Source organism: Cylas formicarius, unplaced genomic scaffold, assembly GCF_029955315.1.
Source record: "Cylas formicarius isolate icCylForm1 unplaced genomic scaffold, icCylForm1.1 PGA_scaffold_4__25_contigs__length_36172078, whole genome shotgun sequence".
In the NCBI taxonomy this organism is placed as follows: Eukaryota; Metazoa; Arthropoda; class Insecta; order Coleoptera; family Brentidae; genus Cylas; species Cylas formicarius.
This window is the reverse complement of record NW_026844334.1, coordinates 29,206,995-29,234,222: the sequence shown is the minus strand read 5'-3', so window position 1 is coordinate 29,234,222 and position 27,228 is coordinate 29,206,995. Positions and strand designations below refer to the sequence as shown.

The following is a 27,228-nucleotide window of genomic DNA, read 5'->3' as shown; positions in this document are numbered from 1 at the left end:
TCTAGACTGTGTGGCGGCGTAATTTTTATTTCAGCCTCCTTTTTTTCCGTTTGTTGGTAGGCGATCGGTTCATTCATTTAAAAGCGGTAGGACCAGGCATCAAGTGCGTTAACTTGTACGCGAAGGTGAACAGCGTAACAGTGCTCGTCTTCCTGAACTGCATCTGGGTGATCTTTAGAGTGGTTCGATATTTCTCGTGAAGACTTTCCGGTAAGTCCCATATTTCATAAACAAATGCAGAAAATCGTTAGTTCGTATTGATGCAAGAATTAATTGTTGTTGTGAATCATCCTTTTTATATTAAAATAAATATTAAATTTTATATGTGTCGATCAGATGCGTTACAAGGACTATAAATGTTTCTAACGATGATGTCCATCTGTTCAGAATTAATGCTGCTAATTTCAACTAAAGTGTGTAGTTTATGGGCTAATGCTGCCTTAATTTATACGCCAGTATAATTAAAATATAATTTAAGAAGATTTCTTAACGAATAGTCCATGGAGGGACCGGATTTGTTGAATAAGTTAAATATTATTACCGAAGAATAGTAAACATATCTCAGGGATGTTTTCGAAGCCTCATTGTAAATAAAATCTTTTCTAATATGTCGGAGAAACAATTTCAAAACACGGATTTAGATTTAATTTAATTAATTTTCTGAAATGTTTTGAAACAAAATATTAAATTTTCAAACCCAAAATAATACCGAATATAACCAATAGTCAAGGGAAAACGTCGAATCCAATGCGATCCATCAATCTACTAAATATTTTGAGAGTTTCGATTTTCAGGGATAAAACTGGGAGAACGTTACGCCAAATTATTAATACAAATGTATTATTTTTCACTTTCGGGAAAGCCATATAATTTTAGAGCCCGAGTCGAGTAAATTTAGTTTAATTTCATAACCAATTAGTTCGTACTCAAAACCACGACGGGAATCTTCGGCACATCTGTTTAGGAAGAAATAATGGAAATGAGACCGTAACATTTTATGGGAATAAATGAATAGGCATTTATGTAAATTTTCACACATTTTTTATTTTACGACTTTTTGATTATTATCGTAGACATGTTAAATGACCGAACGGTGACATTGAACTTGGTGCAGATGGATTTGTTTGATGATTTTAAAAAATCGCATGTTTAGCATAATGAAACATTTTACCTCTTACCAATAAATATATGGAAACTTAAGCAAAAATTGTAAAGATTGTCGATTCTCTCTTATAAATTGACCTATCAAAAAGATAAATCCATAATCAATGAATAAAATATCAAAATAATTTAAATATTAAGGATATGAAAGTGAAACTTTTGTACGAGTCATCATTTGATTTTTTATACATAACATACCTTTTAATTGAGATAATATTCTATTTTAATGATTAAATTTTGAAACACGAAAAACTTAAGGAATGATCCGTTGTTAAAAATAATTAGGGACATATGGCGCTACAGATATGACTGAAGAATAATGTTTTTATTAATTATCTTAAAAATGAAAATAGAATATAAACACATATTTTGCATAAGTTTTTTTTTAATTAATGGAGGGCCTTTAAATTAGATTGACTCCATCATTCCTGACTAAATTGATAGGAAAACTTGTGCAATGACATGAAAAATAAACTTGTATAAATGGATTTACTATTTTTGATTATTTAAAACAAAAATAAATGTACAAAAGAAAACACGCACATATATAAAATATATCTGCCATTTTCGCGCTAGTGTAATTTACTATTATAATTAAATTAGTCGTAGTTTGTATTCAAACTAACCGAGCAATATCAAATCGGGCTGAGAAAAGTCTTAACAAGTGCCGGCAGCCCACTAGATTTTTTTATCTAATATTTTTTTTATCCCGTTATGCATTGCTTTAGATTTTATATTTATATTTATGTTATTCGCATTGGTTTTAGAACAACCTATGTTTTTTGCTTTTGTTTTTTATAAAAAAATATTGGACTTGCCATATGCATATGCCATTTTCACCAAAATGTAACAAATTATTCATAGGTGTGTGAGAAATTTCTGCACAATTTTTTTTTGTTTAAATTTGCACAAAAACTGATCATTTAAACATTTTTTTTCTTGTTTTAGGCCTGATTTTTAAATGAATTGCTTTTTATGAAATTAAATGTAATTAGGCAACAGTGGGTAATATTAGATTTCTCTGCAAAACAACAGCGTTGGCGCAGAAGCGTCAATACAGCGTTGTAACCTGCTTATGCGCAGTTTTGTTGTATGGGTCGTCGTGCTACTGTGTTCGTGGCTGTTGTCTTCGTTGTTGCGTACTTATAGTGTTCTAGAGTGTATAAATACGGAAAGAAAACGTTGTGTGAACAATCCAAATAACTTGTGTAAAAATTGGCGAACAAGTGCTGGGCTCCTTATATTGTTTGTTCCTTTTGGGTTTGCGCATTAAGAAATTGGCAAAAAGATAGGAAATGTTTGGCTTTTATATGGCGAGAACCTAGGAATGTAATGTTCAAGGATTAAACAGAAAAAATAAGCAGCATACATTTTTTCAAATATTTGTGCGAGAAATTTCCAGCGATATTTGATGCCAAGATAAAAGAAGGCATTTTTGTTGGGTCGCAGATAAGAACATTATACAAAGTACAATGATCAATATGGATAAAAACGCCCGGGTTTCATTTAAAGAAGTATTTGATGTTTCTTGGGAACTCTAAGGACGAAAACTATTATTCAAAATATGTAACAGCACTTTCATCGTCTAGGTTGTAATATTAATATGAACTATTTTCCTGAAAATCTTGGAGCCATTAGCGAAGAACAAGGACAGGGGTAACACAGGATATGCCCTTAAAACACATAGCCGAATATCCAGACAATGCAGCTTCCTGGCCAGAAAAGCAAGATTTCACTCAAAAAATCTGTATATATGTATATATATATATATATATATATATATATATATATATATATATATATATATATATATATATATATATATATATATATATATATATATATATATATATATATATATATATTTGTGATGCAAATAAATGCATAGAATTTTTGAAATCAGCTTTCAAAATAAAATCTGCCAAAAAGTTTAATTTTGTAAACCTGTGTTATTAACGAAATACAATTTTTCGCCGTCATATTAGAACGTGCTTGTTTAGAAGAAACATTCATGAATATCAACAAGAATCAAACAATCTTACATAACCTGTTACCGTTTTCATAAAAAAAAATGCAGTTTGAAGAAGTCTTCTTAGATATTTTCTCTTGCAAAAACGTGATTAACTTTTGATAACAATATCGTACACTGCCCCTTGTTTTTCAACTTTTTCGAAGTCACAACACGAGGAGATGTTCCACTTGGATAGTGGATATATGCTAAACCGTTACGCTACTGCGTCAAAATTTCCCCAGTATGAATAGGTATCAGGAAATGTATTCCCCATGTATAGAAATCATAAATCAAAAGAACATTGCTTGTACGTGTTGACTGATTTTTTTTGTTTTATGAAATTACTGCAATGATCGTAACAGTCAATTAATATCATATGCTAGTGATAAATTATAAGACAAAAAATTGAGTATCACAGAAAACAAACAAAAATTATGAGATAAAATATATAAAACGCACTTGATTATTAATCTGCACATAATAATAATTTAATTTGTTAATCGTAATTCCATAATTAACTAATAATGGTGTAACGATAATAATTTATAAATAAAATCATTTTGACATCTACTGAAAACATTAAACTCCGCCCATATGGTGAGGTTTCATAGTTATTAAAAAGAAACCGCAAATGTAGTAAGTAACTTATTCAAAAAATATGGCGTGTATATCGATAAAGCAAAACTTTTTGGCAGTTTACAACATGCACTTTTAACTATATAATAAAATATAAATAGATATAAACTGATCATTTTCGACACTCGTAAATAAAAAAACAAATATCTCAAATGCATTCTGGAGAATTTTTGGGCTGCTGGAATTAGAAAATTGAATTGTCTTACTTGTGAGTCCATTTAAATTTGCAGGGGAAATACTTGTCCTTAATATATCCCATTTGAAAAAATCAGATTTTTGAAGAATCACGACAATACAGACCTCAGGTAATGTGGTGATCTTGATACATAGATCATTATCAACTTGCTCCAATAAAGGCTGCTAAAAAAACAATCCACACCTTTGCATAAATTCAATATAGTTATGACATTTCTGCAACCTTTCATTTCATAAAAAACCAACCTTAGGTCAAGAGAGTCATAATACGCGAGCTTTATTGATAATGGAGGAGACCATCGAAAAACGAATGTACTGAACATGTCATTTGAAACGCAACGAACAACTTGACCTCCTGGTTATAGAATAACCGTCAAACAACTCGGTTAGAAGTTTGTAGTTTATAAAGCTTCGTCGTCGACATTTCACAGAAATCGCATTGTCAGATTCAACAGCAGTTACAAACATGGTCCACTAACGAAATTTAACCGAACATTTTTATTTCCAACTTGAAACTGAACGTATGTTTTGAAAATTGACTTTTCCGATGGGAATATATCGGGTAATGTATCGAAAAAGCAATAGGCCGCACGCGTTGCCATTGTTTTTTGAAATGCATTTTTCTGAAGCTCCGGTTTTACGTTCGAAGCTTTGATTCGATAAAGACCGCCTTTTATTGTCGTGCATTTATCAATAAGTCAACATATTGGCGTTTACTTTGAGTCGCTTTTATAGTTTTTCCGCACTACAATGAATACCGCCGTATGAAAAGACAAATAATAATAAAAAACACCGATATATCGGACGCCCTTAAATTAAATGAAAAGTTATTCATCAACAAAAAGTGCAAGTTATGTGACCATAACCGTTAATAATCAATATAATTTTAAGCAAGTTGGAAAAACAATTACGACATTCACGGAACATTTCAGCAAACGAAAACAAAACTGAAACTTAAAGAAGAAACAATTCAAGAAGATTATATAATGTAACATAGAAAACGGCAGACAAATTATGCTAAAAGAGGCGGTCGAAAACAGCAATTCAGAACCAAATTGCAAGTGGAATTTATAACTAGATAGTCTAGTACTTTTCAACAAAACTTCTGGATTCCTCCTGCGTCGGTTTTTGCTTAGTCGAAATTGCTGACGTTTCGCCAATCATCCTGTTGACTTCTTCAGAGCTTGACTGAAACTTTCTCTTATTTTACTCTGTACCTGCTAATATATTGCTTAGTGGGGGGGAGTGGAGGCTCATGAGGGGTATAAACACCGTCAGGATGACTGATTCCCAAATTGGTGACAGGTAGAGTCGCGAATAAGATTATTAGGTTGTTTATAGATTTCTATACACCCTCGGAATTTTGGTTCGTAGAATAACAGATTACATGCAAGAATTTTAGTTTTTTCGAATAAAATTTTATGCCCGGTTTCATGAGCTCATCAGCTGATGAGTTTGTTTGTCTTAGTCGTAAGGCTCTTTCGTGTTCTTTGAGCATAGTTGATATTTTTCGTCCGGTCTCTCCAATGTATTCTTTGCCGCATATGCATGGAATGCTGTAAACTCCTGGCGTCTCAAATGGAATTGTGTCTTTGACGGACCGCAGATGTTAAGAGATTTTTGGACAAGTGGTAAATCTGGTTTTGACGTTATACTTCTTTAGAACTTTTCATATGTGGACAATGATGTTTTGAAAGTAAGGAAGGACCACAGTGGCAAGTGTAGGATTGCTTTCGGCCTCATTGCTATTGGAAGGTTGTGCTGAAGTGTATTTTTTGTTGGAACGTTTAATATCTTTAATGTGGAACTTATTAGAGAGAAGAGCAGAGGTAAGTTTAAATTCTGTTTTCAATGACTCGGGCTGAGATAATTTTACGGCTCTGTAAATAAGAGAGTTGATAACCGACGATTTTTGGGCCGGATGGTGATGTGACCATGCAATCAGGTATCGGTCTGTGTCTGTAAACACAATGACCCAATGTTAGAATGGCAGGTTATTATCAGCTTCCAACTCAATGGTAAAACGTATGTTAGGGTGTATCGAGTTTAAATGTCTAAGAAAATGTATTAGGGTTTCTTGACCATGAGGCCAAATAACAAAAGTATTATCGACGTAGCGTTTCCATAATTTTGGTTTTAGATGATATATATATTCGCGATGACTGGTGTTAGTGGAGAACCCATAGCTGTTCCCGACGTTTCACAGATTTGACCGTTATAAGAAAAATATGTTCCCGATAAGCATTTTTCAATTAAGGTGAGAAGGTTTGGTTCCAGATTCTCGGATTTTAATATCTCTGATATGATATGATGTCGAGAGTTTCAGGAATAGGAACTTTGGTAAAAAGGGATTCTACGTCGAAACTAAATAGAATATCTTGTTTATCTAATGTAATGCTTTTTAATTGTTCAATGAAGTGAGAGGAATTAAGTGCGAAACTGTGAGTTTTCCCTGTAAGGTGTTTTAATAAGGAAGCTATATTTTGCTAGACAATATGTTGAAGAACCAATGGTGCTGACAATAGGTCGAAGGCGTTATCCTGGTTTGTGAATCTTTGGAAGTCCGTAGAGACGAGGAATTTTAGATTCGTGAGTGGTAAAAGATTTTTTCACGGAGTCTGATCGAGAAGAAGCCTTAATAACAGATTTAAGGTTGCGATCCATCGAAGGCGTAGGATCTTTTTTAAGTTGACGATATGATCCGTCTGTAAGAATATTTTGAATCTTTTCCTGATATTCATTTGTGTCCATGACTACCGTAGCATTTCCTTTATCTGCTTTTAGGATCACGATATCTGGATTGGATTTTAGAGATTTTAGGGCGATGCGTTCAGGCATTGCAATATTGGAATTAGGAGGTTTTGATTTTTTAAGGATTTTTGCGGTTTCAAATAGAATTTCATTAGCTGTTGTTGATGGCAGTTTGTTTAGGATAGACTCGACATTTGAAATGATTTCCTCTTTTGGGATAATACGTGGCGCAAGGACGAAGTTGGAACCTTTTGAGAGAACTAATTTTTCAGTTTACGAAAGTTGGTGCGATGATACATTTATTACAGTGTTTGGTAGTTTCGAAGAGTTTGATAGTTTTTCTAGTGTTGACGTTAGTTTTTCAAATTTCTGAAAGTGAGTTTGGGTAGTAGATAAATGAAGATTTGAAGCTTTGCCATGAATCATGTTTCAAAGGGTATCGAACTCGGATGGGGACAAAATAGAATAAATTTCAAGGTGTAAAGACAGAAGAGCCTTATTGATTTGGTCTATTTCCTTACGGGTATGATGAATTCTTTCTCGAAGTAAAGTGAAACTAGATTTTCGAAGAATTTTATAAGCGGATGAGGTTGTGATATGATGGGATATTTGAAGAAAATTGGGGATAACGTTATGGTCGCTACAACGTAACAAAAATGTCAGTGTACAGAGTAATCTTACCAGTTTCAGTCAGTGATCTTCTAACTTTCTGCATTTGCGCTTGATGTCCTCTCCATAAAGGCTTGTTAATTTTTCAAAGAAACTTCCACAGGCTACTGTAATTCTTTTTACAAAACTTCTGGATTCCTCCTGCGTCAGCAATTTCGACTAAGCAAAAACCGACACAGGAGGAATCCAGAAGTTTTGTAAAAAGCATTGCAGTAGCCTGTGGAAGTTTCTTTGAAAAATTAGATAGTACAGTTTTTTTCAGTTTTTAATAATAAGTTAAATAGACCAGCTACAATAAAGGAAAATAAACGCTCTTAACAGGAGTCTGAGCTCACAAGCTAGAATTATATATTTCAAATCGAATGAATGAATAAAGGAATGGATGTAAGGAAGGGAACCTTACGTTGCTTTTCTTCACACAGAAGCCCTTTGGATCTATGTGAGGTCTAAAGGGATAAGGAAAGAGGTCCTAGAATAGATCCATATCAAACCCCACATGTCGCAACTTTTGGTTCGGATATTTTACCGTTAGGGCATGAGAAGAGTGGATAATTTAAAATTGCTGTCAACAAGGCATGTTTTATTTTTTCGAAAACATTACAGTTGTCCAGAAGAAAACAGAAAGTTATATCCCCACGTTCCACAGCAGTAAAAATATTTATATTTAGAAAATATTTTCGCAAATGAGGCGTTGGTAGATTTACCCGAAAAAAATAGCCTATATAAGTTTAACAAGTTTAACACAATATTAAATTCTCAAATCATTTTAATTTTGCTCCGTAGCAATTTTAACAAACAAACTTTCAAAATTTTGATGTATCTTATAACATAATAAGTTAGCGCTATGTTTCATAAGAAATGAGGACTTCGATTTCAATTTCGGGCTTCGAATCGGAACACTCCTGGTTAGTTTTCATTGCACTTTTACGATATAGTATCTTGGGATATAGAGGCACTGCCCAATGCCCATAATATAGGAACTTATGAAGCATCTATGAAAAATTTTCAACCAATGACTCATATTTAAGGCACTATTTTCTCAAAATCTGCCTAGATATCGATAGACGCTCTGCTAAAAGTGTGTGAAAATCTGTAAAGAACTATGCGAAAGAATCTGTACATTTTATTCGACATTCTCGAGACAACTTCAATCAGCTAGAAAAACTGTTAGTTGAGGTCTGCAATAATTTATGTCTGTATGTTACTAAGAATACATATCAACCCTTACGTCTTACTTTAATTTAATTTAACTGATATTGTATCTCTTAATGAAGTTCAATTATAAAGTTCAGTTATGTCTTTTACAAAACTACGGTGAGAGATTACAACCCAAAGTATATGTTAATAAATTACCTTTATTACATACTACCAAGATGGAGTACATATCTACAGACGAAATTTAAAAAAAATGTACCTGTTGATAAATTGTACACGTTCATAAATTTCAGTCACTCCTTTATTAAGCACTCGATTAAAAAAATCAAAATACATGTTGCCGTTAACATTTTTCAGATTCTGTTCAAAATTAAATGGGAAGCAAATACAGATATAACATTTAATAAATACTAGAAACAAAGGAAAGTTTATAAATTCTAATCATAAAAACGCATTTTAATGTAATGTAATTCCCTACCTAATAATATAGACGCCAGTAGCAAATATGAGTTCATGTTAAATTCACAGCTAGTTAGCAAACAGATAGGCATGAATTCTTCATTATAGAAATGTCGTGTGAATGCTGAACAAACTGCCATCTCAAATTCGATTCGAAACCTCAAAAATCCATTAAAAATCAAAACCTCTTAAATCTAATATTGCAAAGCCTGAACATATCGCTCTAAAATCTATAAAATATAATCCCGACATCGTAATTTTAAAAGCAGATCACATGAACACAAGTAAATATAAAGAAAAAATTCAAGATATTCTTACAGACGGATCCTTCCGTCAACTTAAAAAAGATCCTATGTCATCTATGGAAGGCAATCTTAAATCTGTTATTAAGATTGACAAACGAGGATTACCATTTTCACCTACTGTCAGCACCATTGGTTCTCCAACATATTCTCTAGCAAAATACCTAGCTTCCTTATTAAAACCCTTTACAGGGAAAACTGATGGTTTTGAACTTAATTCCTTAGATTTCTTTCAACAATTAAAAATCACTATGTTAGATCCACACGATATTCTGGTTAGTTTCGAGTTAGAATCCTTCTTTACTAAAATCCCTATTAATGAAAGTCTCAATATTATTTCAGATATATTAAAATCTGAGAAACTGGAGGCAAACCCTCTCATCTTAATTGAAAATTGCTTGTCAAATTTATGAACAAACGGCGGGAAAACACAGCTAAGGGTTTTATGGAAGTCTGTGAGAAAATGGCCGTCAATACCCTCAAAACGCTACATTGATGATACTTTTGTTATTTGACCTCATTGTTAAAAATACATCCGAGATTTTCTTAGTCATTTAAACTCTATGCACCGTAACATATGTTTTACCACTGTATTAGAAAATTCTTGTCAACGTTGGGCTGTTCTGTTTACAGAAAACCTATGCGTTGCCACATCACTATCCGGCACGAAAATCATCGGTTATCAACTCTCTTGTTTAGAAAGTCTTAAAACTATCTCAATCCAAGTCACTGAACCCAAAATTAAAACACCTCACATATGTTGTTCTCTCCAATAATTTCGACATTAGAGATTTTTAAGCGTTCCATTGCAAAATACACTTCGCCAAAACCTTCCAATAACGATTGCCACTTGCCACTGTTGTCCATTCTTACATTCAAAACATAGTTAACGACATATCAAAAAATGTTGAGAAATATCTCGTCAAAACCAGGTTTATCACTTGTCCAAAAATCTCTCAACATCTTCGATATGCGGCACAGAATACATGTAGAGATCGGACGAAGAATATCAACTAGGCTTAATGAACATGAAAGAGCCGTAAGACTACGACAACATCAAACTCAAACCCATCAGCAGTTACCGAACACAATCGCGAAACCCCACAACAAATCTTATTCGACGAAACCAAAATTTTATATGCAACCAAACAATCTTAACCGCGACTCAGCTCACCAATATGGGAATCAGTCATCCGAGACAATGCGAGTCATTTTCAGTTTAGCTCTGAAGAAGCCAACAAGATAATTGGCGTCAACGAGAGGAATCCCGAAGATTTGTAAAAAGTATTACAGCAGCCTGTAGAAGTTTCTTTGAAAAATTATTATAGGATGCTTAGAATTATTATAGAATGCTATTTTTCTTACGTAGTAGCTGTGCCAAATGATTTTTCAGAGTAGCTATTGACTATACTTCGCCTAGCTTGTTGGTAAATTGTGTGGCTCAAAAAACTGAAGAATAAAGTCGATTATTCATTTATTTATTCCGATGTGTTCCGATAATTTCTATGATTTCGTTTTTCTTGGTAACAAGTGAAAACAACTTCAAGATTACGGAACAAATACAGTTACCATATGATAATACTCTATCCTGCTGAAACATACGTTTTACATTATAAATAAAGTTGCATCGCTTCTCTTCAACGTTATTTGGTATATACATCCAAAAACAAAAGATTCTCTATTTAGTGAAAATCCGCCCATAAAATAAATCCCGGCAAAATCTGGACTGACAAATCTATTTTAAAAGGAAAACTTCACATTCACCGGTCGTTTGCCATCGCATCGTCTCTCGCTCGCAAACAAAAAAAAACTTCTGGCAGTAGCATCTCTATAGAATTGAAACCGGGCCAGAATCAATTGCCAGACTGGCCAACTTGACAATGATGAATGCTTTAAAACAGTCGGGTACATTTATTTTCGATTAAGTAAATCATGAAAATAAATTAGCGCTGCTCGAGCCTCGTTTGGTTTGTTTTTCGTTTTCGTTCCGGGGGTGAAAATTGTTGCGATTAAAGCGCGAATTTTCCGGAGTTTTAAAAGGCCGAGTTAATGAAACGTTCACCTAGTATTTTAATTTTTTATTTGTGCATATAGCTGCGGGGTTTGCGAAGCGGTCTCTTTTAAATCGCGTGGTAAACATGGAATAACAAACGGAAGCGGATTTCAGGGAACGTGGTTTCAAAAAAATCGTTTTTAAGCGTCGCTATTTATATATATTTTATTTTACTTAATTCATTATTCGATTTAATACGACCAAAAGTTTTCACGCTCACCATAAACCTGTTTGACAATACTTTGGTTTATCGTGAAAATTATCTTTTTTCAAGTATTTTTTCAATATTATTAAAAATATTTAATATTATCTATCTACTAAGTCAGAGAAAAGGCTAAATAATATCTTCGATTCGCACAATATATTACCTATTCTTTGTCGGAATTATTATAATGAAATTCTTGTGGACAATGTAACGGTGTAGTGACAGATAACTATTTAAAATGGGATCAACATTTTCTTTGCCTATGCGGAATATTATGTACGGAGGAGCACAGAACTGTCATGTAGACCATCTAAAGGTAACACAGAACTATATATTGCGCACTTTTCTAGAAAAACCAATACTATATCCAACGAATCTCTTGGGGATATACTTAAAATTAGGAGTTTATATATAATAACTGCATGTAGTTTTGTCCAACGCAAATTAAAAACTTAACAATTTTATTTGTCATAATTACAACACGAGAATAAATTTAAATAATCTATTTAAAACTACATATTGTGCAAACAGGATACAACATTTTGTATCATATATCGGTACCAAAAGACATAATGTAATACCTGCTAATTTACGAAACATTACAGAAAAACAATGATTTAAAAAATTGTTTCAAAGTTATTTCGAATTGAATGAACAAGCCTTTGTGCGTCTGTTTGAATTCGGAACTATGGCTATGTTAAACTCTTATCAGTGAACTAATAACACTTTTCAAGTTATCTTATCCTTCTCGATATTAGTAATTGGGGTGCCTTAATTTTTTTTTGTACTGGTATAATTTTTCTTTTTTTTTTTTTGGACGGGGTTTCAATGTTTTCAAACCTTTTATTATTATTATTATTATTATTATTATTATTATTTTATTAGTTATTACTCTTTATTGTCATTTACACTAACATCTAATCTTCTGCGACGACATAAGTCTGGACAATTAGGCACGTGCAGGTATTACTGTATGTATAAAAAAATAAAGAAATACTTTATTCAACATATTACCCAAGTAGCAAAATAATTTTTATAGGGTTTGTATACATAACTGTAAGATATATCATATGGGATACTGAAATTTTTGTAACCTTCTACAAAACGATTTAATAGTCTATATACAACTTAAAATGGCCCATTTTTACATAACAATTTGGTAGCAAAACAGTTCTATTTGAGAGCGACTGTGCTATACAGATTTAAACATGTCGGCTAAAATGCGTCACATATTCAACTCTATGAAATGGAATTATAGTAGCATTATAAAAGTGTTACAAAATGTTTGTATAGGGCATTATATATTTTTATAATGCTTTTATTGTGAGCACAATGAAAATATTTTATTACTTAGTGGTTTAAGAAATCCTGTTATATCTTAATGAAGATTATTAGAGACACGTAAAAATAGCAGAAACACTAAAGTGGCGCACGAAATTTTACTGATATATCTTTGGCAAAGGAATGAAACTAGTGATGACATACCATCATTAGTATCATATGTTCCCAACACAAATGCACAATAGCGGCTATATGCGACACAAGAATTCCTAATTTAAACATGGTGATATCTAATAGATACAACTATTTTATTCATATCCAAAACTGTTGTCTAAAGAATACTATTTATGCGTTAAACAAATAATTTTTACAGAGTAATAATATTTTGAGATTCGCTAAAAGTAGAGATTGCCAGATCTATTCGACCCGAACTAACTATTGACTACCTATTTTAAGAAAAGGGTTTTAGCATTTCGAAATAATTAAGCTGTACTTTTAACCTTACTAAAACGGAAACTAATGGTTATAGAATGAGCGGTTTACCTCTATATTAGCACAGATACGACACTTCTAACTAAAACTCATTTGTTCTTCATAGAAATTATTATTAGGTTGAAACAAGTTATAAATTAAGGAGAATACAATAGAATCTCCAAGTTACATTTAATGCAATATGTAGAACATTATCGACTTATACAAATTTCGTTCAATGAAAATCTCATATACAAATACAAAATAACTATTAAGTAACCGAACCAGTCTTTGTAGACTTTACGCCTAAAAATGTGTCAACAAGAAAGTATGTAAAATGTTCTTTTAACTTACGAAAACTCTCCAACGCGCCCTCTACAGGCGGTGGTGGAGTAAGATATTTGACATATCACCTCATATCATTGCATCATTCGCTTGTTTAACGTGCGACTAGCGGAGCAATACAACTTTTATTTATGTATACCATTTCTCCTGTATCCCAACCGCAAAGTGAATGTTTAACTGTGTTGTCTGAGATAGATTTTCATTATTTAAAAAATGTTTAAAATAGTGGAAATTGTGGGGAAAGGGAACAAAGAACTCTACATCGTTTTCATGAGTTGGCCCCAAAAAATTAAAAAAGTACCAACATCATCCAGAACCCGCTTCTGACTCTAGCTGGATGTCGATTTGTTAATGTCGTTTATGAATTTTTTTTCCACTGACAATTCATTTTAATAGTTGTCACTTAAACTCAATTTGTCATTCCACAAATTGAAATATCTTAGTGCAAATATGTTAGGTTACGTTCATTTCACAGTGTTATAACGCAGATCTTAGAACGCATTAATTTTGATAAATCCTGTTTTATCCTATAAGGCATTTATAAAGGTCTTATCGAAGCTAACTCTGCATCGCCATGGGATCCTCATGCTCATGAAGTAACTAGAAAAAATCGTAGTTTATTATCTAAATTTGCACGTTTAAAAGAATTTCTAGACTATCTCTTTATTTTTCATTTTATCATTTTTTATTTATTTATATTTTATTGTACTCAACTAGTTGTTCAAAATGTCCAACCAGTTACTATATACGTAGTCTAGCTCTTCTTAGAATTCGAGTGGTAGCTCTGCTAACAGTTTCAGGATCAGCAGGAATATTTTCTGTCGCATCCATAATTCTAGCTACCAGTTGTTTTCTGTATTCATTACTTTCTGCATAAACTAAAGTTTTCAGTCTCTCCTATTAAAAGAGTTGTTCTCTTCCAATCGACCGGTTTGTATAATTTTGATTAAGAAATTCTGTCGACCAAATTGACAAGAGGAACATCATCCAGTAATATTGAAAGATAATTTTCAATGAAACGTAAATAACGAATGGCTGTGAGACGTTCTTCAATTATAACCGGGCCAATGAAGCGGTCATCAATAATGCCACATCAAATAAATATTCACTGAAAATCTATCTTAAAAATGGGATTCCAGAGATTGTAGTGGATTTTCAAGTGGCCCAACAATGTATTGATACCGTTTCGGGTGAATGAGACTTCATCACTAAATAATAGTTAGAGAAATTTCAGTTTCAAATTTTTTAACAATTCCTTAACACAAATATTATAAAGTGAATCCAAAAAAAAATCAAAAAATGAATTTTGACTTGTTATGTTAAACAAACATGGTCTTAATAGCATTAATAATGCTCGATTTTATTTTCAGAAAAACTAGTAGAGCAATGACCTGGACCCTGACACTTCTACTTTGCATATCAGCAATATCGAAAGTGTACGGATGCCAGAGGACAATCTTGAGTAAGTTTTAAAGGAATTTTATGGATCTGCTTTGAAGAAATAAATGTTCTAGCTCATTCAGGCACAGTATTCTTGCCAATAATTGTGAATTATTTATTTTGTTTTATTAATTAATGTTTCATTTTATTTTGATATACAAAAGCCATAGAGCACTAGAAATATTTGTTCCTGTCACAGGCAAGTAGAAAAGTCTTTTGGGTCTCGAAACTATATGAGGTTGGATTTTCCCCCACGACAATTTGTCTATTTAAAATTGGTATACCAAAACGAATTTCTGCAGATGGTATATGCTGGTTGACCACCGGGTATTATTGTGGGTACAGATGCAACTTTAACAATAGAATACCACTTATTTAAAACAAAAAGACTTTAAACACTTCCTTAAAACTAAATAGGCTCAAGATAATATTTAAGTTAAGGTAGATTTAAAGCCAGTTTATTTACAACCACTAGTAAGCAAGCAAGATGTAGTAAAAGTTCGTACTACTAAAGCAATAATTTCTCCTTAGTATTTTATTGGGAGACAAGCACAATCTAAAAGAACTGGTGACTTAAAACTATACAAAAATAAAAGTAACCCTACATTTGACTTTATTAACAAGAGTAGATGATATTGTTGGCGGTTTTGCTAGGGTCAATTAGTTTCTATCCAACAGCAAAATCACGCCTTAAACAATACAATAATTAAACAACCGAATAAATTTGAGCAGAATCGATTGAACATTGCAGCCGTCATCAAGTACCTGTAGTTATTATTATCGCCTTGCACACAGAGCGTGTTCATCATTTTCTAAACCCATGTCACGACTAAACCGTAATTAGACAAGTGTGACCCACATTAGAATTATCAACTCGCTTTAACTAAGCTAATTTTACTTAACAGGGGCAAATGGGGTAACTTCGCAAGAGAAACAACTCATTTTGGACACACACAACAAGATGCGACAAAAAGTGGCGCTGGGGCAAATCGGAGGACAACCGCCCGCCTCTAATATGATGGAAATGGTTTGTGTTTTAACAAATTATTATTCAGCGTTAGCCTTCAAACATAAAAAAAATCAATTTTCGACTCATTTTTTTATTAAGCATTTTTTTCATGAGTTGATTTCAACGAAACTATTATTTCAGGAGTGGGATGAAGAACTTGCAAACAGAGCGCAGTGGTGGGCGTCATCCTGTCATTCAGAGCGACATGATGAGGAACGACACAATTGTAAGTAATTTGAATCAAAATTTAATTATAACAAATTATAACAATAGACATCCAGATACGAAGACCAGTTTTTCAAATTCGATCGCAAATATATTTCTTATTTATTGACGGGTATTTAAAAATTAGCAATGTGGTAAAATCGTAGGTCTTTTTATGCAACCTACTAACTATTTGTAGGTGGCTTTTACTTGATGAAACTCCATTTAACAAAATAATTAAAAACTAATAGTTCAGATTTTCACGAAATTATATATTTTGACATGACAATTGTTTCGACAACACCGTGTCTTTATCAAACGTAATATTTGCAAACTACCTGCTACTATACATACCGAAAAATGACAATAAAACCTTAATTAATCTTGCGTCTTTCTGTGTTTAAGTGTGTAGCATATGTAGAATCTAGATCATTGTTTTTAAACGCTCCTTTATGTTCGGTAATGCGTTTCTTGAAGCATCTACCTGTTTGTTGTAAATTTTAGGTCAAGATTCGCATTTCAATCTGTAGACACGTGATTTTTGAGATTTTGGACATTTCGTTTATTGTTTTTTTTTTTAATTTCCTATTGCGTTGTTAGTTCTGAAAGTTATTTTTAAACTACATATTGACAAATGTTTTGAAACTTTTTCACTGGGTTCTCCCTTTTAGTTCTTATTTATTTTGCCTGCAATATTTCGAGCACCCTGTACTCAAACTTCACCGAAATTAGTATAGTTAATCTCAAATAGTACAAAACAAAACAAGGTTTTAGTGCATTTTTCAGAGACCTATCCAACAACAAAAATTTCTCAAAATCGATCCATAAACAAACATTTCACAAGGGCGTACAGTACTTAAGTGGGACACACTGTATATGTAATTATTTTTGTAAACAATTTTGGTTAGACTAGTTCCCACTAAGAATAAGCTTCCTTAAGTAAAAGAAAATATATGATAATATCAATAAACAAAGGGCAAAAATCAAATACAAGTACACCGATAGAGTAAGTAACTAAGTAAAGTTTTTATTATAGCTCAGTGTACTTCTCTTTAGTTTTTTTCGAGGAATATATTATTTTCCGTAATTAAATTTTTATTGCAGCCACATTTGAATTAACTGAGATCTGAAATTTTGACTATAGTTTACAAATTTGACAGTTGACGACTGAAATTATTTTTGTATGCTCCGGTATAATCCTCTGCATATTGTAACGTTAATTTGTTTACAGAGAACTTACGAAAATAAATAATTTCTCGAAAACCCCTAAAAATGGAGAGATTTCATTCACTTTATACAACAGTTTATAAAAAGTTGCCGAGGAACGAAAATTTGAATAATATACAGTGCGTTCAATTTAATATGCGATAACGTTAATTTTAATACAAAAAATGTAAGCACAATACATCAGTAGAATAAATTCGTACATAACTAGCCGTGTCATATATCGCTCTCTACCTCGAACATTGTATTGACGAAGCTCAAATAATTCGGAATTGTATTTCCTGAACGTTCATTTGGCGCCGCAAAACTCAAACGTACACAGTCGCATGTTGCTTTTTCGGTTGCGTTGCAACGTTACTAAATACCGGTAATGCAAACAGCGGCTTTGTTTACTAAAAATTTATTATTTCCCTGTTATTTATTTAGGGGTCCGTAATACGTGTTATTCAATAAACTAGCAAATAGTGATTTTATCGTGGCGCCACTATAGCAACGCAAATTAGCAGCTGAAAGTAGGTAGCCGAATGTCAAGATGAATGAAGGAACATCAAGTGTTACAATTTAACTTTTGCTTGTGCGCTTTTCGAGTTCAAACTCAGTAAAACGTATAGATTGTAAACGTTGTGTTTTAAGTCAATCTTTACGAACTAAATTAATTAATATATCGAAAACTGTTAAAAATATAAAGATATTAAAAATTAAATTAAAAAACCTTCTGGATTTGTATACCAAAATTTGTTTCTCTAAATATATTGTGGAATTGCATAATTCCAACTTGCAGATGTAAGAGAAAAAGTCTTATATATTATAACGTAAAATGAAATAACGCTTTAATCAATTGACAGACCAAGAAACAGATATTTTCGGAAATGTAAAGAACTATGTTTTATGAGTCGGGCAAAGGTTTAAAAAGAAGAAGACACAATTTTGATTGTTAAAAGTGTCGCCAAAATTTGTGTGCCATTTCCAAAAATCTTTGATTAATTATGGATGAGTTTTATTACAACGTATCAAACATATTATGAGAAATGATGCGTTATTCCATATATCATGACTTGGAAAATTCAAAACACCACATCTGACTTACTTTAAATAAAATATAGGTTCCAAATTTGCATTAACTTTTTAACAAAAAAAATGCGATTGGCACAGACTTTTTTCGCTAAAAAGAACCGCATAAGTTATTCATAAAATTCCCTTTGTTGTGATGAAAACATTTTTTTAACGGGATAATGACTTAAATTTCTTAAGCTATATCCAACATTGCCAACTTTATCTCAGCGCTTCAAAATATTTGCTTCATGGACTTTTTTCAAACATTAATCTCTGTGACATATTTATAAAAGAGTTTATAAAAGTTATAAAAAAAAAACAGTATGCCAGATTGAGATTTTTGACGAAAGAGATAGACAGGCTGTTCCAGATAAACTTAAAGAAGCAAGCACATGCATCCTCATCGTCCATCCCATTGATGTACATCTCTAAATCTATATGTGTTATACAAAGTTGTTTCTAGTAAAATTATATTTTTTGGTATTACAGTTACATGCAGGATAGTCAAATAAAGTTACATTTTTTATAATGGAATACCCTATATTTTATTACATTTTTAAATACCCCTGTAAAAGGCGAATTCAACGAAGTATATAAATATCCATATATCATCATTAGTAACGAGTATCTTTCAGATTCAGGTTAGGTTACAAAATTGAAATATTTTTATCAAATACTCGGTGTTGCAATGTTTTTCTAAAATCAAACACCCTGTACATTTTTGCATATTCGGATAGCCATTTAAAATACGAATCCAACTTTGATCTGCAATGCACCATTTTGGACTTATTGCTAAGTTTTGTCAAAGCGCCTCTAATATTTTTGCTGTATCTATAATTATTTATTTAATATACTGCGAAAATTATAGATTATTATTTTTATTCTTAACTTTTTCTTCTATTCTATACATTTTCAAATGAGAAAAAATGTTTGTAAAGAAAAACGTAAGAATAGAATTATGCCGTCATAAATTATTAATATTGCTATGACAACGAGGAAAAGCAATTCTTTCAAAGTCTCCTAATGGTTTTTTGAAAACACCTCACTGATTAAATAAAAATAATATACATTTACATTCAATAGTTTTTGGAATATTTAGCGGTATTTGAAATAACTGGTAATTTCTTAAAAAATATTAGAGTCGCTTTCAGAATGAAGCCACAAAGCTAAGAAATTTAATTAATAAATTAATTGCGTTAATATATCGTTCGATTCATCTTTTAAAAATCTATCCTAAAATGCGAAAATATACGGTGTGTCTGATTTAAAAAAAAATAGGAGTAACATTTTGCGAAATATGACAATTTTATTTGATAAAAAAATTTAACACTGAATATTCCCCGAAAAAGAACATCATTTTCTAAACTGTGATACTCGGAACAATGCCTTAAAAGTTAATATGCAACGTATGAAAAGGCTTTCAAATATAACTTTATTCCTGAATATATGGGCTAATAACATAAAATATAACAGAATACATAAATAATAATAGTAATACATCGTTGCAGTTTTCTTTTAAAGAGGTTTTTGGCATTTGTTCATCAGTGTGTTCTTTTCTCTCGATTTCTTTATGGTTTATTAACACCGCAAGCCTGTCATCTTTTTTTTCCCATAAGTAGTTTAAAATCCGTATAATTATCAAATTATCTTCCTTCGCGTTCTCTGGCTGTATACAGGGTGGTTTCTAATTGAATGTCAATAGTTAAGGGGGTGATTTTTGGGTTTATTCCAAAAAGAGAACTTGAGATCCATATGAGGGTGGTAAAGTTTCAAAAAGGAAAAGATATATTTTTTTAATATCTGTAATAGTACTCTAGATATTTTAACGAAATTTAGTACACACATAATATGTATACATTATTTAGTGTACCACTTTTTTTTAAATACACTAGTGGCGAGCGGTACTAAATGTCTCCTGTCTGTTTTGGCCGATATTGATGGTACACCATTGATTTTTCTTAAAATAAAAATTATTTCTATAACCTCTAGTCATTTCTAAAGAAATTTATTTTTTTGTTTTTTTTTTCGATCCGATGTACGGTTTTCGCTTAAAAAAATAAAAACCTCTTCACTGCATGCTCATAACAATATCGTTAATATGACAGCATGCAGAGAATAATTATCATTATTACTTCTTACTTAAGAAATTGTCTATCAGTTATACGAAGTACGTAAACATAAATAAATAAAATAATAAAATCGTTTATTTTTTATCTTGCTGTTAGGATGTTATGTTATTTCATTAAAACTGTAAAAGTAAAAAAGAAGTCTTCTAATATTTTTTTCCTGAAGGACACTAGTTGGTAACTAAAAACTCTCTATTTTGTTTTCGTTAGAAATTTTAATTTAAAAAAAAGTACTCGATTTAAATAGTGCAGTGGCGACCTAATTAAAATATTATTTGTTCATAGACAGTGGCGCGAGACTGATTTCCTTAAAAAAAGTAATTTGCATTCATTTATAAGCCGATTTGATCTCTTCTTTTTAGTCAGTCTCACAGTTTCTCAATTAAAAATAAAAACTAATTTCTCTGAATCCTGTCATATGAACGATATTGTTATGACCATGCAGAAAAGAGCATTTTATTTTTTCAAGCGAAAACCGTATATCGGATTAAAACAAATAAAGAGAAAAAATTTCTTTGTAAATAATCGGAGATTGTAAGAATAATTTTTATTTTAAGAGAAATCAGTGCCATACCATTAATGTCTACCAAAACAGGCAGATAAAATCCCTAAGTAAGCCACTGATATATAGATATAGATATTGCCTCTTGATACATAATACATGTGCACCAAATTTCATTAAAATATCCAAAGTGGTATTACAAATATTTAACATATTTTATTTTCGAAAATTTTACCACCCTGTATCTCAAAATTTAAGACGTTCAGGACATCTATGTCCGCCTTCCAGGCTTTTCGATCGATACTTGTTATTTCCTTATCGTTCGAGTCCAGAATGTCAAAACTATATGTGAAGACAGGTCGTGCGAGCTCTATAATGGCCATGAATTTGTTTTTCCTCGTAAGTTGATGATTTTTCTAGCCCTGTTGTAATATTCCTTGGATACTTTCAACATCATTTTTACTGAAAATTGAAAAGAGTTGTACAAGTCCCTTAGCCCGTTATTTAAAGTGAAGCAAAAAACATGACGTATTGCCAATCTGTTAGTGCGTCATATACTTTGCACACAATTATCTTCTGCATGTAATGAATCCCCAAACTTATTTTTTGGATCAACTAAGTTTATTGGGCGCTGAAAGTCGGAACGGATGTGCGCATGATGTAGCTACGATGGACCCAAAACATTGTTTTTCGCGACTTTGTCTTTCTCCCCAAAACTATTCATGATTATTAAAATTATAACGTGAAAGCCACCAGGTTTTCTAACAGATAACTTGTAACTTCTTAAATTGCAATGTTGTGATTCACTGAATGTGAAGTCTCTGTAAAATGACGTCACAATGTCATTTTTATTGGCACCATTTCTTCGATATTTTCGAAAAAACCTACGTAACGTATCTCTTACAGTACGATTCACGCCGGGAAAACATCCATAGAAAATTCGTCCACGTCTAAGGTGGGACGCCTATTGAAAAGTTCGATATTTCCTTGAAATTTACATATCGGTCCTTCTTGATTTTAGCGAGATTTCCCGTTGGACAAAACATAGCGACGACATGGACGACAAAACCGCCATCCTCGTATGCGGATATAGACTCGGATTTTCCGGACGCAATTCACAAATGGTTCAATGAATACAAATATTTCAACTTTGGCGGCATCGGACGAGGAAAAACCGGACACTATACGCAGGTACGTTTAAGATTTGGAAATTAATTCTGTTCCAACGGTTAAGCCGAAACCCCTGCGTAATAATAATTTTAAATTAATTCAAATTTAAATAAATAATTCCCCGGCATATGTCAAATACTCAAACTTTTCACTTTTATTGGCGAAGCACTGGAATTGATTAAATAATTAATTTTTAACATCTGTTTCTAAAAGGTGCGGAGAAGTAAAACTATATTTGAGGGTTTTTACAAAGGAAATATATAACAGGTCGTTATTTGTGCGAAACAACTAAAATTTTACATGTTGCTCACTATTTCACCACCATTTTATGGCCGTAATTTATTGAAATTAGGACTTTGCACAAAATATACCATCACAAAACTGAAAATCGGACTATTTATTATTTATTTATTATTAATTAAACATCCTGTTTTAAAACAACAGTATTGCTTCATCTGCGCGGACTGTCGGTAGATTCATGAAAGCATCACTGCATTACGTGCTATTCTTGGAGTCACATTCCAATGAACTCTCAATTTTTTTTGTTTGAATATATTGGACAAGTTTTGCCGCGTTTAAAAGGAGAACATGACATTTTGTTATAAAATAATAATTTATAATAATATCCTAAATAATTTAGTAACAAAATTTTTTAAAATGACAACATTATAATTGAAACGTAAAATTCGAATTATTACCAACTACGAAAGTTAAATAGCGCCATCGAAATCAATGAGAAAATTGAGTTTGAATTTTGGAAACTAACCCATCGATGATTGGAATAATTCCACTGATACAAAGACGTAATTGATGCATTGATTTTCACCGTAGAAAAAAACTGTTCCCATTTATCAGTGCTGCTCTCATTTAAGGTATTTTTCGCTAAATCTCGTCGAAAATTTCTCCTACAGTAACTTGAGTTCTTCAGCATATTAAGCATAGGTAATATTTTCATGAGCAGAGAGCATGGTCAAATGGTCAATGTTACCTGATAGCATCCGTGCCTCCCACAAGCGAAATTGTTCTAAGCCGCTTTCAAATGTCTGTACAAAATGTCCTTGTTTTTGAAGTTTTAAATTTAAATCATTCAAATGGTCCGTAGGGTTGACCAAAAATGCTGTCACATATCCATTTTGGGTCAACCAACTTGTTTTTGCATAAAATCCGCTATCTCTATTTCTAAGGTCTTAAAACCGTTTCAGCATTTTCTTTTTACTTAACTTCACGGCTAATATTTCATCTATAAAAGGCCTCGAACTGACGATGGTTAAGCCAGCGAGATAGAATAAAATTAATGACTATCACATTCGTAACATTCTGGAAACGAATGGATTCAGAACACAAGTGCTGTTGGTAGATAAAGATCTAAAGAACTGTCAAATCATCTTTTGCTATATTTCATTGAGTTGGTTTTTCGTTCAACAACATGCACCCTATAACTAATTTTGACCATGGCGAGCAAAAACTCGTGAATATTTTTTGAACTTCATTAAAAATATCTTCTCCAGTAGTGGTTGTTTTTAGCGGCTGCATAAGAAATAACAGTGAACTCTTTATCAACAAATATTACCAAGTGAGCTGTTTCGGACAAAGGGGTGCTCTGGTCTAATGCTATGGAAAATAATTCAAAAGCAGCCCTACTATCAGTCAACGTTGTTTTTATATCATTAGCTACCATATTTTCAAATTACATTTTTCTTTTCAGAACACAAAACATTGCAAACTTCTCACGTAAATTCTCCTTCTTTGTTAATGAACCATTTGCTGTTGTTTTTCTAAATTTGCGGTAAGCTTAGCTATTTGCACTTTTCTTACTCTTCCTGTCGGTGGATGCAGAACAGGATGCTTAGCTAACTTATGCCTCTTTATATTGAATTCTTTCAACAAGCGGGCTTCAAACAAGTAGTCTTGCCATTATGGAAGATAAAACATAATAACAAAGTAACAAAGCAGATTGACGGCACTAGGTAGCTCGGCAGCTCAAATAGAACTGAACTAAAGCTCAGGCCATACACCCGCTTATATAGACAAAATAAAGGAATGGACCAGGATCATTTAGTGTAGAACAATTGCGAAGCAAATTCTGATTTTCCGTAACTCGTTTCGGGACATTTGACAATAGTTTGTTCCAAATCTTATTTATCAAGAAAGTACTTTTGTTTTATTAGAGATGAGATTTTGTGTTCAATGCATTAATTATATAAGGATCGCTCGCTTATTACTATATTGCGGTCTCTAATAATTTCTAATTAGCTTCCACGCCTATGGACGCAACATTTTTTGATGGCTTTCTTACTTTAAAAGATACACCACAGGATGGATTTTGATGGTGCTTTCCTGAACAAATCCTTTGGATTAATAAGTGTTATACAGTACTAAGAATGCAGAAAGAAAAAGAAGAAGACTTTTCCAATGAAACTGTTGAAGTTGTCATTTATTGCTCTTTTCTTGCTTATTTTTAATCGCACGTTATCGCAAAAAGAGAAACAAATGAAACTATAATAATAATAATAAAATGAAAAAAAAACATCAGCCCATAAGCAAATACATAGGCATCGAAGTGAAATTTACACTAAACACTAAATACAATACTTTAGGTTTTAAATGCTAATTTTTTCAAGTGGTGTTTGATTATATTGGTGGAAGTACAATTAACATTTCGATTTTTAGACTGTTCGCTAAACTACACATTCCGAATAGTGGAGAGTTAACAGCAACATTGGTACGAGGTCTATTTAAATAAAAAAACGCTACTTCTAAACTTGTGCTATTTAGGAAAAAAGAAATATCAATTTCATAATGAACTAATTTATAAAAGGACGTTAATGCAGATTTTCTCCGGATAATTTCTTAATAGATAAAATTGCCTACGTATTTGAGGAATATGAATATTTGAAATACAATAATAGTTCTGAAAACAATAAAAAATGCCTAATGGTGGCAGAGTGTTTCCCGATTGGGACAAAACGGCGGTTTGTTCCTAGAATAAGATATTTCTGAGAGTATGTTTCCCAAAACATACAAAACTTACTAAAACCGTAAAACCCTTTTTGCTTGCGTGGCGCGCTCTAGCATCAGTCTTATTACCGACAATATTTTCATTTGGAAAATATGTTTACGCACGTAAATTACCGAGGTTTATCATAACAACGGCTACGCGAGGATTAATGGGTAAATATTAATTAGGACCAAACCATTTTAGATGCTGTGGGCAGAAACTAATTTAATTGGATGCGGCTTCGCGTTCTATTACGACCCTTCAAAGAGTTACAGGAAAAATTACGTCTGCAACTATGGGCCCGGGTAAGTGGATTTTACCAATTATTAACAATTGCGCGGTTTGGTCAAATAGTGTTCCACAATGGGGCAAATTTGTCTACTATTCAATTTATGCATGGCAAAGTATTTGCAAACATCGCTGCGGGATGCTCACACTAATGCATAAATCGTTTAATAAGTTTGTCCTGTTTTAGCGGTAACGTGTTGGGACAAGCGCCCTATGAAAGAGGTTATCCGAGTTGTACGGACTACGGAATGTCAGAATCGAGTAGATATCAAGGACTCTGTTGTAAGTTTATCTGCATCTCTTTAATTCATTTAAAAAGTTTTTGCAGTAAAAATTAACCGAATAATTTTAATGATTTAAATACTTAAGGTCTATTTCAGAAAGGTTTAGAGTAATAAAACCTCATTAGGTTTGCAAAGGGATTACAGAATACTTACGCCAATGTACCAAACAATGAAATTTACTGAAGAATGTTATTTTAAGAAGAATTTTATTTTAACAGAATGAACATTTGGCGTTATGTATATAATATTGGGTTCCCTTTTTTTATACATTACACATTCTAAACAAATATATTTCCAATCAACAAAGAAACTGTCATCTCTTTTTGACGTTATAATTGACAGTGCAATCGATCATTCTGTCGTTTTCGCGAATTCGCTGGTGCCACTTTCTCAATGAGTCGATCAAACAGCAGCTTAAGGTCTTTCATGTTGCGCCTTGCGTCAATACAAGTTCGCAGTGCGCAGCACAGCTAAACTTATATTTTTCTGCTAGAATATAATAATAACATCCTTTATAACAAAATCATATTATATGATAAAGAAACGTCTTGGGATGCAGCTTAAGAATGCACGTGTGTCACGTAATGATATCTTGCATTATACATAACTGTTACTGAATCAGACCGATGACATCTCCAAAATTGTCTTCAAAATCATCGGATACTAATGATTACTACTCGCTTCCTTATACCTGAAGGTACCCTGATACCCATTATCATTGCACAAAGTACATTTTTCTAAAATTTCCTAAAAAATAATCATTGCATTAAACCGTTTTGCAAAACTGTATTATTTTTTTTTTCAGCAAAAGCTGCGAACTACTATTTCGGAATTTCAAACTTCATATTGGATCGAATCGGCCACTGACGAAGGGCGTTTGCGAGTGAACGAAGTACCTAAAGATCTATTTAATGGCGTGTGATTAAATTATACTGGGATCGATTTTTGGATAGAAAATCTAAGAAAATCTTACATTCGTAGAATGTGCTAATTAAAGTATTATTAAATGATGTTGTGTTTTAAACATGTGATTATATTTTTGTAAATAAATAACATTGAACAAACGTCGCTTGCTTTTAGTAGAACCAAATGGAAAACCTAACGATGCAAAAGAAAAGAGATCGGAGCACGTACACATATATAACTTTGGAGAAAGGTCTAATTTGAATGTTAAAAAAGCTATAGTATTTTTATATATGTTCTTATAACCGTGTCTATAGTATGGAATACTATCTA

The 27,228-nt window shown here is 32.3% G+C and overlaps 1 protein-coding gene across 2 annotated transcripts; it reads left to right on the top strand.

Annotated features, from left to right (window-relative positions):
• LOC132700969 (venom allergen 5-like) lies at positions 1 to 27,177 on the top strand. 2 transcript variants are annotated; one of them, XM_060668571.1, is made up of 8 exons: positions 1 to 210; positions 15,065 to 15,156; positions 16,040 to 16,161; positions 16,285 to 16,369; positions 22,274 to 22,443; positions 25,625 to 25,725; positions 25,896 to 25,990; positions 26,798 to 27,176. In XM_060668571.1, exons 2-8 carry the CDS (start codon positions 15,081 to 15,083, stop codon positions 26,857 to 26,859), a joined length of 711 nt encoding a protein of 236 aa, XP_060524554.1. In that variant the 5' UTR covers positions 1 to 210; positions 15,065 to 15,080; the 3' UTR covers positions 26,860 to 27,176. The 2 variants fall into 2 exon arrangements, with proteins under 2 accessions (XP_060524554.1, XP_060524555.1); XM_060668572.1 differs by lacking the exon at positions 1 to 210 and adding an exon at positions 11,748 to 11,913 and having other exon boundaries at positions 26,798 to 27,177.
• Positions 27,178 to 27,228: the final 51 nt, after the last annotated feature.

Bases quoted from the DNA above. Each gene is read 5' to 3' on its own strand.
- LOC132700969 (XM_060668572.1), top strand. From the start codon at position 15,081: ATGACCTGGACCCTGACACTTCTACTTTGCATATCAGCAATATCGAAA. The intron at 15,157-16,039 runs GTAAGTTTTAAA...TTTACTTAACAG, and splicing joins ATGCCAGAGGACAATCTTGA to GGGCAAATGGGGTAACTTCG. The intron at 16,162-16,284 runs GTTTGTGTTTTA...CTATTATTTCAG, and splicing joins CCTCTAATATGATGGAAATG to GAGTGGGATGAAGAACTTGC.